The sequence below is a fragment of the Aquarana catesbeiana genome, linkage group LG10 (genome assembly GCF_042186555.1).
Source record: "Aquarana catesbeiana isolate 2022-GZ linkage group LG10, ASM4218655v1, whole genome shotgun sequence".
NCBI classification, from domain to species: domain Eukaryota; kingdom Metazoa; phylum Chordata; class Amphibia; order Anura; family Ranidae; genus Aquarana; species Aquarana catesbeiana.
The window spans coordinates 235,587,077-235,600,074 of NC_133333.1; the positions used below are offsets into that span (position 1 = coordinate 235,587,077).

The 12,998-nt window shown below is 43.8% G+C and overlaps 1 protein-coding gene across 1 annotated transcript in view; it reads left to right on the plus strand.

Moving 5' to 3' along the window:
• The window catches only part of LOC141111295 (exosome complex component 10-like), a 58,481-nt gene extending 45,861 nt beyond the window's left edge, over nt 1-12,620 (plus strand). The window contains exons 24-25 of the mRNA XM_073603460.1: nt 6,626-6,705; nt 12,497-12,620. Coding sequence (XP_073459561.1) covers nt 6,626-6,705; nt 12,497-12,527 — 111 coding nt within the window. The 3' untranslated portion in view covers nt 12,528-12,620. The remainder of the gene's footprint in view (nt 1-6,625; nt 6,706-12,496) is intronic.
• The last annotated feature ends 378 nt before the right edge of the window (nt 12,621-12,998 follow it).

A 12,998-nucleotide genomic window follows, 5' to 3' on the forward strand; every position in this document is an offset into this window, starting at 1 on the left:
CAAAAGATCTCTAGTAGGAAAAGCACACTCTTACCAGTTAAGAAAAGGAGTAAACGTGCCTTTTAAATGGGCTCTGTCCCCAGTGCCAGGAGCATCAGCCTCCAGGCAGGCGACAGCCTCCTCCGCCAGGCTCAAGAAATAAATCTCAGTCGACCCAGGGACAAAAGAAGTCCTGGGGGAGGAAGCCTACTAGACAAGACGCTAAAGCCTCTGTATGAAGGAGCGCCCCCGCTCGCTCGGGCGGGGGGAAGACTGCTACAGTTCTCAAGGCTCTGGCTTGAGGATTTCCAGGACAGATGGGTGTTCTCCACATTAACTCTAGGTTACAAACTAGAGTTCCGAGAATTCCCCTCTCCTCATTTCCTCAGATCAAATGTTCCCAGAGACCCAGAGAAAAAGAAGTCTCTCTCTTTCTAGCGTTGGAGCGACTATTGTCGCAAAAATCAATTATAAAATTCCTAAAGCGCTGAAGTGGACTAAAAAGATTTATGTGGAAATAATAAAAATCCAATAGTGAAAAAATCCAATAGTGAAAAATAAATAAATAAAAGGTAATACAGCTGCAGTCAATTAGTGACACCCCACAGTTAATTAAGATAAATAGATAAATAAAATGATGCACTTGTATTATCTATTAATTCATGTGCTACCTCTTGTGCCTATCTATTGCTTCTAAAATAAGTGAAACGTGTCAAACTTTTGTTACATAGTATCTTGTGTTTAGATAAACCAAAACAACTCCATTGCTAATTCTCCCCACACGTATCATCGCTGACACGTGACTTTTTTTGCTTGAAAAAGTCACGTGTCAGTGATGATACGCATGGGGAGAATTAGCCTGTGACGCTCTGTTTGGAGTGCGATCTGCCTGGTAGTGTGTGAGCAGCAGCACGGAGCTGGATGTGACTGACCATTATCCTCTTAAATGCGATCTATATCATAGGGAACATGTGAGTGGAATTAAGTGGCTTCTTATGGTATTTAAAATTTTGCTGATATCTGCGCAATGGTATTTTCTTTTCTCTTTTTAATCTTATCCTGCATATGGGGGAAGAAAAGTAGAAGGTGAGCAAACTATTCCTCTATTCGGGTGGATGATCACAGACAAGCTGATCCACCGCTGACTGAGTCTCACTGAGCCTGGGCTTATAATAGGAGAAGTAGCTGAGCAACCTACTCTTCTATGCCGGCGGCTAACTACAGACAAGCATGCTCCACAGCTGACAGTCTTACTGAACCTGGGCATATCAGAGGAGGAGGCATTGTTCTAACATATTTTGGTGGATTGACAATTATGCTTTGTCTCTGATCCTATAACTATAAGCTTTATCTAGTGGTAATTCTCATTATCACTCACTGGCTGAAAGTGTCTGGGAGTGTTCACAGGAGGAGAAGGAGCTGAGAACATTTCTCTTCTATGCCGGCGGCTACCATAGACAAGCCGTTCCACAGCTAACAATCTCATTGAATCTGGGTTTATCAGAGGAGGAGGTATCGTTCTAACTTATTTAGGTGGATTAACAACTATGTTTTGACTTTGATGTTATAATTATATTGGAAATCTTTATTATTACTCACTGGCTGATAGCTTCTGGGTGTGTTAAATAGAAATAGGCTCAGAACACATTGTCTCCTGAACATATCTCTATATGTGTCTATGCAATGGAGTTGTTTTGGTTTATCTAAACACAAGATACTATTTAACAAAAGTTTGACACAATGTTTCACTTATTTTAGAAGCAATAAATAGGCACAAGAGGTAGCACATGAATTAATAGATAATATAAGCGCATCATTTTATTTATTGTCGCAAAAAGTTATCGTGGTGGTTCCCACGGAAGAGCAGGGATTGGGGTTTTATTCAAACCTTTTCACGGTTCCAAAACCAAATGGAGATGTCAGACCTATTCTAGATCCTAGATCTAAAGGATCTAAACCGATTCCTAAAGATTCGGTCCTTTCACATGGAATCAATCCGATCAGTAGTCTCCATCCTACAAGGAGGACAACTTCTGGTGTCTATAGACATCAAGGATGCGTACCTGCATGTACCTGTTATCCCTGCTCATCAAAAGTACTTGCGTTTTGAAGTAGAAAAACGCCACTTTCAGTTTATAGCTTTGCCTTTCGGGTTAGCTACTGCACCTCGGGTGTTTACAAAGAACTTGGCTGTTCCTCTGGCCAGATTAAGGGCCCAAGGTATAACAGTAATAGCATACCTAGACGACCTGCTCTTGATAGGCCGGTCTGTAGCCCACCTGGCCCAGAACTTGGTCACCACAGTCAACTACCTGGAATACCTAGGTTGGGTTCTCAACTTAGAGAAGTCTTTTTTAAAATCAGTAAGAAGACTAGAGTATTTGGGCCTGATCATGGATACAAGCCAGAAGAAGGTATTTTTACCCCAGGCAAAGATCAGTGCCATAAAAGAACTGATTCAGGTAGTCAGGGCAAAGAAGGGTCCCTCTATTCGCCTTTGTATGAGGCTGCTGGGAAAGATGGTGGCTTCATTCAAAGCAGTTCCCTATGCTCAGTTTCCTTCAAGACTGCTGCAACACAGTATCCTGTATGCCTGGAACAAGAAGGTTCAGGCGTTAGATTTTCCAATGCATCTGTCTCCTACAGTACGTCAGAGCCTCAGTTGGTGGTTAATACCCAAAAATCTGCAAAAAGGAAAATCCTTTTTTACCGGTTACCTGGAAAGTGGTAACAATGGATGCCAGTCTTTCAGGTTGGGGAGCAGTTCTGGAACAGTCGACTGTCCAAGGGAGATGATCCAAAACCGAGAGGACCTTACCCATCAACATTCTGGAGATCCGTGCAGCGTATCTAGCCCTAAAGGCCTGGACACTCAGGCTACAGGGTTGCCCTGTCGGGATCCAGTCTGACAATGCCACAGCAGTGGCTTCTATCAATCACCAAGGAGGCACCAGGAGTCGTGCAGCTCAAAGTGAAGTGAACCAGATCTTAATCTGGGCAGAAAAGCATGTGCCATGCATATCGGCAATTTTCATTCCGGGGATGGAGAACTGGCAGGCGGACTACTTGAGTCGCCAGCAGTAAATCCCAGGGGAATGGTCTCTTCACCCCAACGTCTTCTTGGCCATATGCCAAAAATGGGGGGTTCCGGATGTAGATCTCTTTGCATCCAGGTTCAACAACAAGATCGACAAGTTTGTGGCAAGAACAAAGGATCCTCTTGCATGCGGGACAGATGCGTTGGTGACTTTGTGGCATCGGTTCTTACTGATTTATGCATTCCCTCCAATTCTGCTACTGCCACGACTTCTTCGCAGGATGAGGCAGGAAAAGAAGTCGGTACTTCTGGTGGCCCCAGCTTGGCCCAGAAGAGCTTGGTATGCAGAAATAGTAGAAATGACAGTAGGTTCCCGGTGGACCCTACCATCACATCCAGACCTGTTATCCCAAGGTCCAGTGTTCCATCCTGCCTTACAAATGCTAAATTTGACGATTTGGCTATTGAAACCCACGTTCTGAAGATTCGTGGGCTTTCAGGTCCTGTGATATCTACCTTGAGCAATGCAAGGAAGCCAGCTTCCAGAATGATTTATCATAGAGTCTGGAAAGCTTATGTATCCTGGTGTGAATCCAGGGGTTGGCATCCCAGAAAATATGTCAGGTAGAATTCTTGATTTTCTGCAAATGGGATTAGAAATGAAGCTGGCCTTGAGTACCATCAAGGGCCAGGTCTCAGCCTTATTTCAATGGCTGCTTGCTTCGCATTCTTTGGTCCGAAACTTTATGCAGGGGGTAACACGTCTTAATCCTTAGGTTAAGGCGCCCCTAAACCCCTGGGACTTGAATTTGGTTCTGTCAGTTTTACAGAAACAGCCTTTTGAACCAATACGTCAAATTCCCTTGGTCCTGTTGACAAGGAAGTTAATTTTTCTGGTAGCCATTTCTTCTGCTAGAAGAGTATCAGAATTAGGCTCTTTACTGGAAAGAGCTGTTTATTTAATCATGCACAGGGATAGAGTGGTATTGCGCCCTTATCCTAGCTTTCTACCGAAGGTGGTTTCAGATTTTCATCTACACCAAGATATTATTCTGCCTTCCTTTTTTTCCAGATCCCTGTTCTACGGAAGAAAGGTCACTACATTCTTTGGATGTAGTGAGAGCAGTCAAAGGCTATCTGGAAGCAACTGCTCGAATTGGCAAAACGGATATTTTGTTTGTATTGCCAGAAGGTCCTAATAGAGGACAGGCAGTGTCAAAGTCTACCATTTCGAAATGGATTCGGCAATTGATTGTTCAAGCTTATGGTTTGAAACAGAAAATTCCGCCTTTTCAAATCAAGGCGCACTCCACAAGGGCTATTAGTGCTTCGTGGGCAGTGCATCACCAGGCCTCTATGGCTCAAATCTGTAAGGCCGCAACCTGGTCTTCAGTCCATACCGTCACCAGATTTTATCAGGTGGATGTAAGAAGGCATGAGGATATCGCCTTTGGGCGTAGTGTGCTGCAAGCAGTGGTACGAGGTCCTCAGGTCTGATTACACCCTACTTTGTTGTGGTTCTCCCCCCCCCCCCCCCCCCAGATAGCATTGCTCTGGGACATTCCATCAGTAATTACTGAGGCTCTGTGTCCCGTGATGTATGAGAAAGAAAATAAATTTTTTATAACAGCTTACCTGTAAAATCCTTTTCTTTTGATGTACATCACGGGACACAGAGGTCCCGCCCCTCTTCTAATACACTTATATTGCTTTGCTACAAAACTAAGGTATTCGCAGTAACGGGAGGGATTATATAGGGGGTTGAACTTCCTGTCTAGGGTGTGCCAGTGTCCAAGTGATACCGTATATAACCCATCGGTAATTACTGAGGCTCTGCGTCCTGTGATATACCTCAAAAGAAAAGGATTTAATAGGTAAGCTGTTATAAAAATCCAAAATATATATATAAAAGGCAGACATCCCAATACTTTTGGAGATATATAGAGAGAGAGATAGAGAGAGAGATAGAGAGAGAAAAGTATTGGGATGTCTGCCTTTTACACACACAAACTTTGACCAATTGCCTGACTTCGGTGTGTTCCAAACGGAATGGTGACAATCTACAGTACATAAAAATCTCCATAGGTGAAGCTTTAAACATTTCTACTGTTTACCAGTTTAGAGTTACAGAAGAGGTCTAGTGCTAGAAATATTGCTCTCGCTCTAATGATCGCGGCAATACCTCATGTGTGGTTTGAGCACCTTTTACATTTGGGGCCGCAACTTGCGTATTGCGTTCACTTCTGCACGCAAGCAAGGAGGGACAGGGCGCTTTAAAAAAACGTATATTGGTATTTTTTATTTAATTTTTACACTGTTTTAAAAAAAAAAAAAAATTCTGATAATTTTTATTGCTGTCACAAGGAATGTAAACATCCCTTGTCACAGTAATAGGCAGTGACAGGTACTCTTTATGGAGGGATCTGGCATCCATAAGACATCAAATCCCTTCTCCTACTCGCTCCTTCGTTGGTGTTTTTCATATTAACCCCTTGTTATCCAAATTTTAATTTTAGTGTTGCAGTAATTAGAACAAGCAGCAGAATAAAATGTTTTCCCCACAGTAATGGTACTTGTGTTCAAAATATTGCTAATCGAACTTGGAAAAAAATATATTTTTTCACATTTTTACTAGTTTTTCCCTTTTTTTTTTTTTTTTTTTTTTTTTTATGCAAATTTAAATTCTCAGAAGAAAAGGTTGGGAGCATGAAATTGTCCAAAATGTCTTGGTATGCTGACACCTGAAGAGTTCTGTTCACTGGAACGAAGGGGCCCAACCCCTGAAAAACAACCCCCCCACCATCATCCCCCCCTCCACCAAATGATTTGGACCAGTGCACAAAGCAAGGTCCATAAAGACATGGATGAGCGAGTTTGGGGTGGAAGAACTTGGCCAATTTCTGACTTCGTCCTGTTGCCAATGCCGAATGATAAAATAATTTAGCTCTAGGGCTCAATGGGTGATGCAAGAAGATGGGAACCTGAAAGAAGAGGAAAATACCATGGCACCAGTGGAGACCAATGCCCCATACACATGATCAGAAAATCGTACGAAAAATGCCGATTTCGGAGCGATCGTACGATAATCCGATCGTTAGTACAGAGCTTTCGAGAGCCGAACAGGACAGTTCATTCGATTTTTATTATTTGATCGGACATGCACGAAAAATTTTCGTGCTATGCCAGATCGTACAATTTTCGTTTTTAATCGGTACAGCTATCGTTCGAAAACGCAATACGGATGCATTACAACACATGACGTCACTTCCGAATTTGTATTCTGTCATGCGCAAATTTTCATGACTTATTAGTATTAGTAAACTCGTCAGATTCGATCTGAGATTAGTGTGAGATTAGCGTGCAAAATAAACAGACGATCGTTCGTCTGATAATCTTATCGTGTGTACTGGGCACAAGTGGATGCATGGAGCTGGGGTGGAGGGGTCTAAAAAAAAAAAAAAAAAAACATTCTAAGCTAGTGGCATCCTTTTCAGAAAGCACTTAGAATATTTATAGAGGTGCAGGAAAGAACTTGCTATATACACCTAAATGGGATATGATGGCTGCATTGACATCTTCTGCCCCCCCCCCCCCCCCCTTTCCTTACAGCAGAAGAATACTTCAGGCAAGAAACGGCATCAATCCATGGGAAACAAAAGTATGTCCTTTATGGCAGAGAAATCCAATCGGTAAGTGGCAGCTCTTCTACATTTATATTGCAATAAACAGTAGGTAAGGTTTAATAAAGACACAATCCTTAGCAGGTTGAGGTGTTATTCAAAATGAATCTCAATGCATACATGTAAATAGGCCCTGAACCACTTCAATACCCAACACTTCCCCCCCCCCCCCCCCCCAGGCCAATTTTCAGCTTTCAGCGCTGTCTCACAATTGCGCAGTCATGCAGCACTGTACCCAAGTGAAAATGTTATCATTTTTTTCATAGCACTTTCTTTTGGTGGTAATTGATCATCACTGGGATTTTTTTTTTAGCAGTACAGCATCGTCCTATAACTGGTGTGTCAGTGTTTAGGGACAATGACTGGTGGCAGTATAATGCATATTATTTTTTATTTTTTTTATTTATTTTTTTTTGTGATATATTATCTTTTTTATTACATGTGTGTATTATTTAATTTTTTTTTATTCTTTTTTTTTTTAACCACTGGGCACTTTAACCCCCTTCCTAACAGACCAATTTTCAGCTTTCGGTCTCACATTTTGATTGACAATTACTCAGTCATGCAACACTACCCATATGAAATTTTTGTCCTTCTTTTTTTTTTTTTTTTCACACAAATAGAGCTTTCTTTTGGTGGTATTTCATCACCGCTGGGTTCTTTATTTTTTGCGCTATGAAAGAAAAAAGACAAATTCTGTAAAAAAAATTAAATTTTTCTTTTTCTGTTATAAAATTTTGCAAATTAGTAATTTTTCCTTATATATTTTGGCCAAAATTTATACCACTACATATCTTTGGTAAAAATAACCCAAATTGGTGAATATTATTTGGTCTATGTGAAAGTTATAGAGTCCACAAGCTACGGTGCCAATATCTGAAAATTGATCACACCTGAAGTACTGACAGCCTATCTCATTTCTTGAGACCCTAACAAGCCAGGAAAGTACAAATATCCCCCCCAAATGACCCCTTTTTGGAAAGTAGACAAGGTATTTAGTAAGAGGCATGGTGAGTTTTTTGAAGTTGTAATTTTTTTTTCCCACAATTTTTTTTTTTTTTTTTTTTCACAAAATTGTTATATTAGCAGGTTATTTCTCACAGACTGCATATGCATAGCACAAATTACACCCCAAAACACATTCTGCTACTCCTCCTGAGTATGGCGATACCACATGCGTGAGACTTTTACACAGTGTGGCCACATAGAGAGGCCCAACATGCAGGGAGCGCCATCAGGCATTCTTGGAGCATAAATTACACATATAATTTCTTGACTACCTCTTACACTTTTGAAGGCCCTGGAGAACCAGGACAATGGAATCGCCCCAAATGACCCCATTTTGGAAAGAAAACAACCCATTGTATAATCTATGAGGCATATCAAGTCTTTTGAGCATGTCATTTTTTTTTTCTACAAGTTTTTGGAAAATGTGTAAAGAAAATGAAAATGCATTTTTTTTTTTTTTTTTTTTTTTTTTTTTTTTTACATAACATTGTCCATTTACACAATATTTCTAACACATAGCATGTACATACCAAAAATGACACCCCAAAATAGATTCTCCTACGCCTCCTGAGTACGGCGATACCACATGTGGGAGACTTTTCCACAGCCTGGCCACATACAGAGGACCAACATGCAGGGAGCGCCATCAGGTGTTTTATGGACATAAGTTTCAAATCTAATTTGACTATCTATTACACTTTTGTGAGGCACCGTAGTGGCATGGATGATAATAACTGATGTGGCATGAATGGGGATGGATGAGCCGTGGATGGGGATGGCTGAGCATGAATGAGTATGGCTGGGTGTAGATGGTATGGCTGAGTATGGCCATACGACTGAGTACATCTGGGTATGGCTAATGATGGATGGGTATGCCGAGGATGGATGGATGGGTATGCCGAGGATGGATGGATGGGTATGCCGAGGATGGATGGATGGGTATGCCGAGGATGGATGGATGGATGGGTATTCCGAGTATGGATGAATGGATGGGTATTCCGAGTATGGATGAATGGATGGGTATGCCGAGGATGGATGGGTATGCCGAGTATGGATGAATGGATGGGTATGCCGAGGATGGATGGGTATGCCGAGGATGGATGGATGGATGGGTATGCCGAGGATGGATGGATGGATGGGTATGCCGAGGATGGATGGATGGATGGGTATGCCATGGATGGATGGGTATGCCATGGATGGATGGGTATGCCGAGGATGGATGGATGGGTATGCCGAGGATGGATGGATGGATGGGTATGCCGAGGATGGATGGATGGATATGCCGAGGATGGATGGATGGATGGGTATGCCGAGGATGGATGGATGGGTATGCCGAGGATGGATGGATGGGTATGCCGAGGATGGATATGCCGAGGATGGATGGATGGATGGATGGGTATGCCGAGGATGGATGCATGGATGGGTATGCCATGGATGGATGGGTATGCCGAGGATGGATATGCCGAGGATGGATGGATGGATGGGTATGCCGAGGATGGATGGATGGGTATGCCGAGGATGGATGGATGGGTATGCCGAGGATGGATGGATGGGTATGCCGAGGATGGATGGATGGATGGGTATGCCGAGGATGGATGGATGGATGGGTATGCCGAGGATGGATGGGTGGGTATGCCGAGGATGGATGGATGGGTGGGTATGCCGAGGATGGATGGATGGGTGGGTATGCCGAGGATGGATGGATGGGTGGGTATGCCGAGGATGGATGGATGGGTGGGTATGCCGAGGATGGATGGATATGCCGAGGATGGATGGATGGATGGATGGGTGGGTATGCCGAGGATGGATGGATGGGTGGGTATGCCGAGGATGGATGGATATGCCGAGGATGGATGGATGGATGGGTATGCCGAGGATGGATGGATGGCTATGCCGAGGATGGATGGATGGATGGCTATGCCGAGGATGGCTGGATGGGTATGCCGAGGATGGATGGCTGGATGGGTATGCCGAGGATGGATGGATGGATGGGTATGCCGAGGATGGATGGATGGATGGGTATGCCGAGGATGGATGGATGGATGGGTATGCCGAGGATGGATGGATGGATGGGTATGCCGAGGATGGATGGATGGATGGGTATGCCGAGGATGGATGGATGGGTATGCCGAGGATGGATGGATATGCCGAGGATGGATGGATATGCCGAGGATGGATGGATGAATGGGTATGCCGAGGATGGATGGATGGATATGCCATGGATGGATGGATGGGTATGCCGAGGATGGATGGATGGATATGCCGAGGATGGATGGATGGATATGCCGAGGATGGATGGATGGATGGATATGCCGAGGATGGATGGATGGATATGCCGAGGATGGATGGATATGCCGAGGATGGATGGATGGGTGGATGGGTATGCCGAGGATGGATGGATGGGTGGATGGGTATGCCGAGGATGGATGGATGGGTGGATGGGTATGCCGAGGATGGATGGATGGGTGGATGGGTATGCCGAGGATGGATGGGTATCCATGGCTAAGAATGAATGGATTTGTCACTGAGTAGCGCTGGGGGCACTACACATCCAGCCCACAGTGCTGCTGCCACTGATCTCTCCCTTCTCCGCTCACACTGGACGGAGAGGGGAAAGAGGAACCGGATATCGCACCGGTTTGTTTACATGTGATCGCTCCGTCATTTGACGGAGCGATCACATGGTAAACAGCTGCGAACAGCGGCCATTAACCGTGATTCGTGAGGACCCTGCGGTCACGGATGTGTTCAGGTGCGCGCAAGAGCGGGATTCTGGGAGGACGTCACTGTACACCCACCCAGAGTTTTGCAACCGCCCTGTAGCCGTCATTCGGCTATGGTATGGGCCGGTTGTTAAGTGGTTAATCAGTGCCTCATCAGTGTCACTCCGTAGGCTGCACTCATAGGTGGCACTATCAGTGAAGGAGAAAAATTACCGTTTGCAAAGATTTATAACAAAATATGAAAAAATGTTTTGTGGTGTTTTTTGCTTTTTTTTTTTTTTTTTTTTTTTTTTTTTTTTAGCAAACAATAAAAGAGACCAGTGGTAATTAAATACCACCAAAAGAAAGCTCTATTTGTGTGGGAAAAAAAAAAAAAACTGTGCAGTTGTCAAAGTGAAAATTGGACTGGGCAGGAAGGGGGTATATAAGTGCCCTGTAAGCGGTTAATAACAATCCCAAATAGTCCGCAAAATGCAACAAGTGTCCAAACATGATGGCAATCGTCCACTGAAGATATACTCGCAATGTGCTAATACATTATATAAAGTGACAAAAGTACTTCCATGCAAAAAAGGTGCCCCCGGTGCAGTCCCCTTCCTCAATGCGCACTCACCAGAATGCCATTGGTAAATGGAATGTCATCAGAACAACCCTTTGAGGATTTCAGCAACCATCCATAGGTTAATGGCATAACATCAGAATAACCTTTTCAGGTGCTCCCCACCAATCATCTGGTATCTCTTCCATAGAGGCAATAATTCCTCACATCAAAGCTGGTCAACAGGGTCACCACACAGAGACCGATGAGAAGTTCATAGTTTAGTAATTTATTGTAAAATACTAGTACTAAAAAAGCGCATAAATGGGCAAACTCGCAGAAATGGCCGCCGGTCACAAGAACGGGATGCGTCATCATGTAAGGCTCCTTTTACAACTTGAAGGTTTGCATACTACAAAGATCACTGCACAGCATGTTCCCCAATTTTCAAATTAAAGTGGAGGGCAACCCTAAAATAGAAAATAGCATGAAAAATCTTTAAAAAAAAAAAAAAACATTTTGAAGAAAAATTTTTTTTTTTTTTAAACTTACCTGAACCCTTGTTGCTAGGCAGTCTTCCTAATCTGCCTCTTCCTATTCCATGGAGTGTTCTGCTCCTAGCTGAGTGGCCCCGTTGCCTTCTGGGAACTGTGTGTGTTCCCAGAAAACCACGGGGCCATTCACAGATCGCCGCGCCACTCGTGCGTACGCAGTAGGAATCTGGCAGTGAAGCCGCAAGGCTCCACTGCCTGTTTCCCTTAATTAGGATGGCGATGCCAGGAGCCGAGGGACGGGTCGGCCTCGGGCGCCCGACATCGCGGGTACCCAGGACAGGCAAGTCTACTTATTTAAAGTCCGCAGCTACAGTGTTTGTAGCTGCTGACTTTAAAAAAAAAAAAAATTATAGTGGCCGGAATCCCGCTTTCAGTATTTTATTATAAATGTATACATTTGATATATTTAATATCACTACTACTATGCCTCTAGTAGTAGTAGTAGTAGAGACTGTTATCAGATAATAAAAAATATAAGTTGCATCACAGTTTGTGTACAATACTGTTGTCTCGCATCAAATTTTGATCTTTATTTTTCTAAGGCTTCGTTCACACAACTGTACTATTCCATACACCCGTGCAAAGGGCGGTCTTTACCTGCATAGAAGGCACAGGTGTTCCATGTAGGCAGCCTGTTCAGATCATTGATAGGTGGCTGGCTGCACACATCTGCAAACACATCTCCAGTGTAAATTGACACGGAACCGATGTATGCTTCATAAAGTAGACTGCGTTCTGATCTGTGCATCAGTCTCACATGGATGTACCTATTGGGGATACACTTGGAGATCTGTGCAACTGTCTGCCTGTCATTGATTTGGACATGCTGCCTGCAAGCGGGCGCATGGGACACCTGTGCCTTCCATGTGGGTAAAGACAGCCCTTTGCATGGGTGTATGGAACAGTACGCCTATTAGAATGAGGCCTAATGAAGAATCGAGTTGTTGGAAGTTTATGCACATTTCTTTTACTTCTAGGGGCTTCAAACACAGTTGGCCGAGGAGATAAGAACTGCCCCCTGTGGGTTGGACATGGAACTGTTTAATTCATTACTGCTTGGGTTTTGTTTTGTTTTTTTTAATAAACTTTTAATCAACTGAAGCACCTTCTGGCTTTGTGTTCAGTTTGTTTTTGCTACACTAAGGTCTCATGCACACTGGACGTTATAAAAATGCCAGTAGCTTCGCAGTGAGTTCTCCTTCAACTCCTCCTTCTCCTTCTCTCCTCCCTCTTTCTCCTCCTCTCTTTCTCCTCCTCTCTTTCTCCTCCTCTCTTTCTCCTCCTCTCTTTCTCCTCCTCTCTTTCTCCTCCTCTCTTTCTCCTCCTCTCTTCCTCTTCCCCTCTTCCTTTCTTCCTCTTCCCCTCTTCCTTGCTTCCTCTTCCCCTCTTCCTTGCTTCCTCTTCCCCTCTTCCTTGCTTCCTCTTCCTCCTTCTCTTCCTCTTCCTCCTTCTCCTCTTCTCCCTCCTGTTTTTGATGTT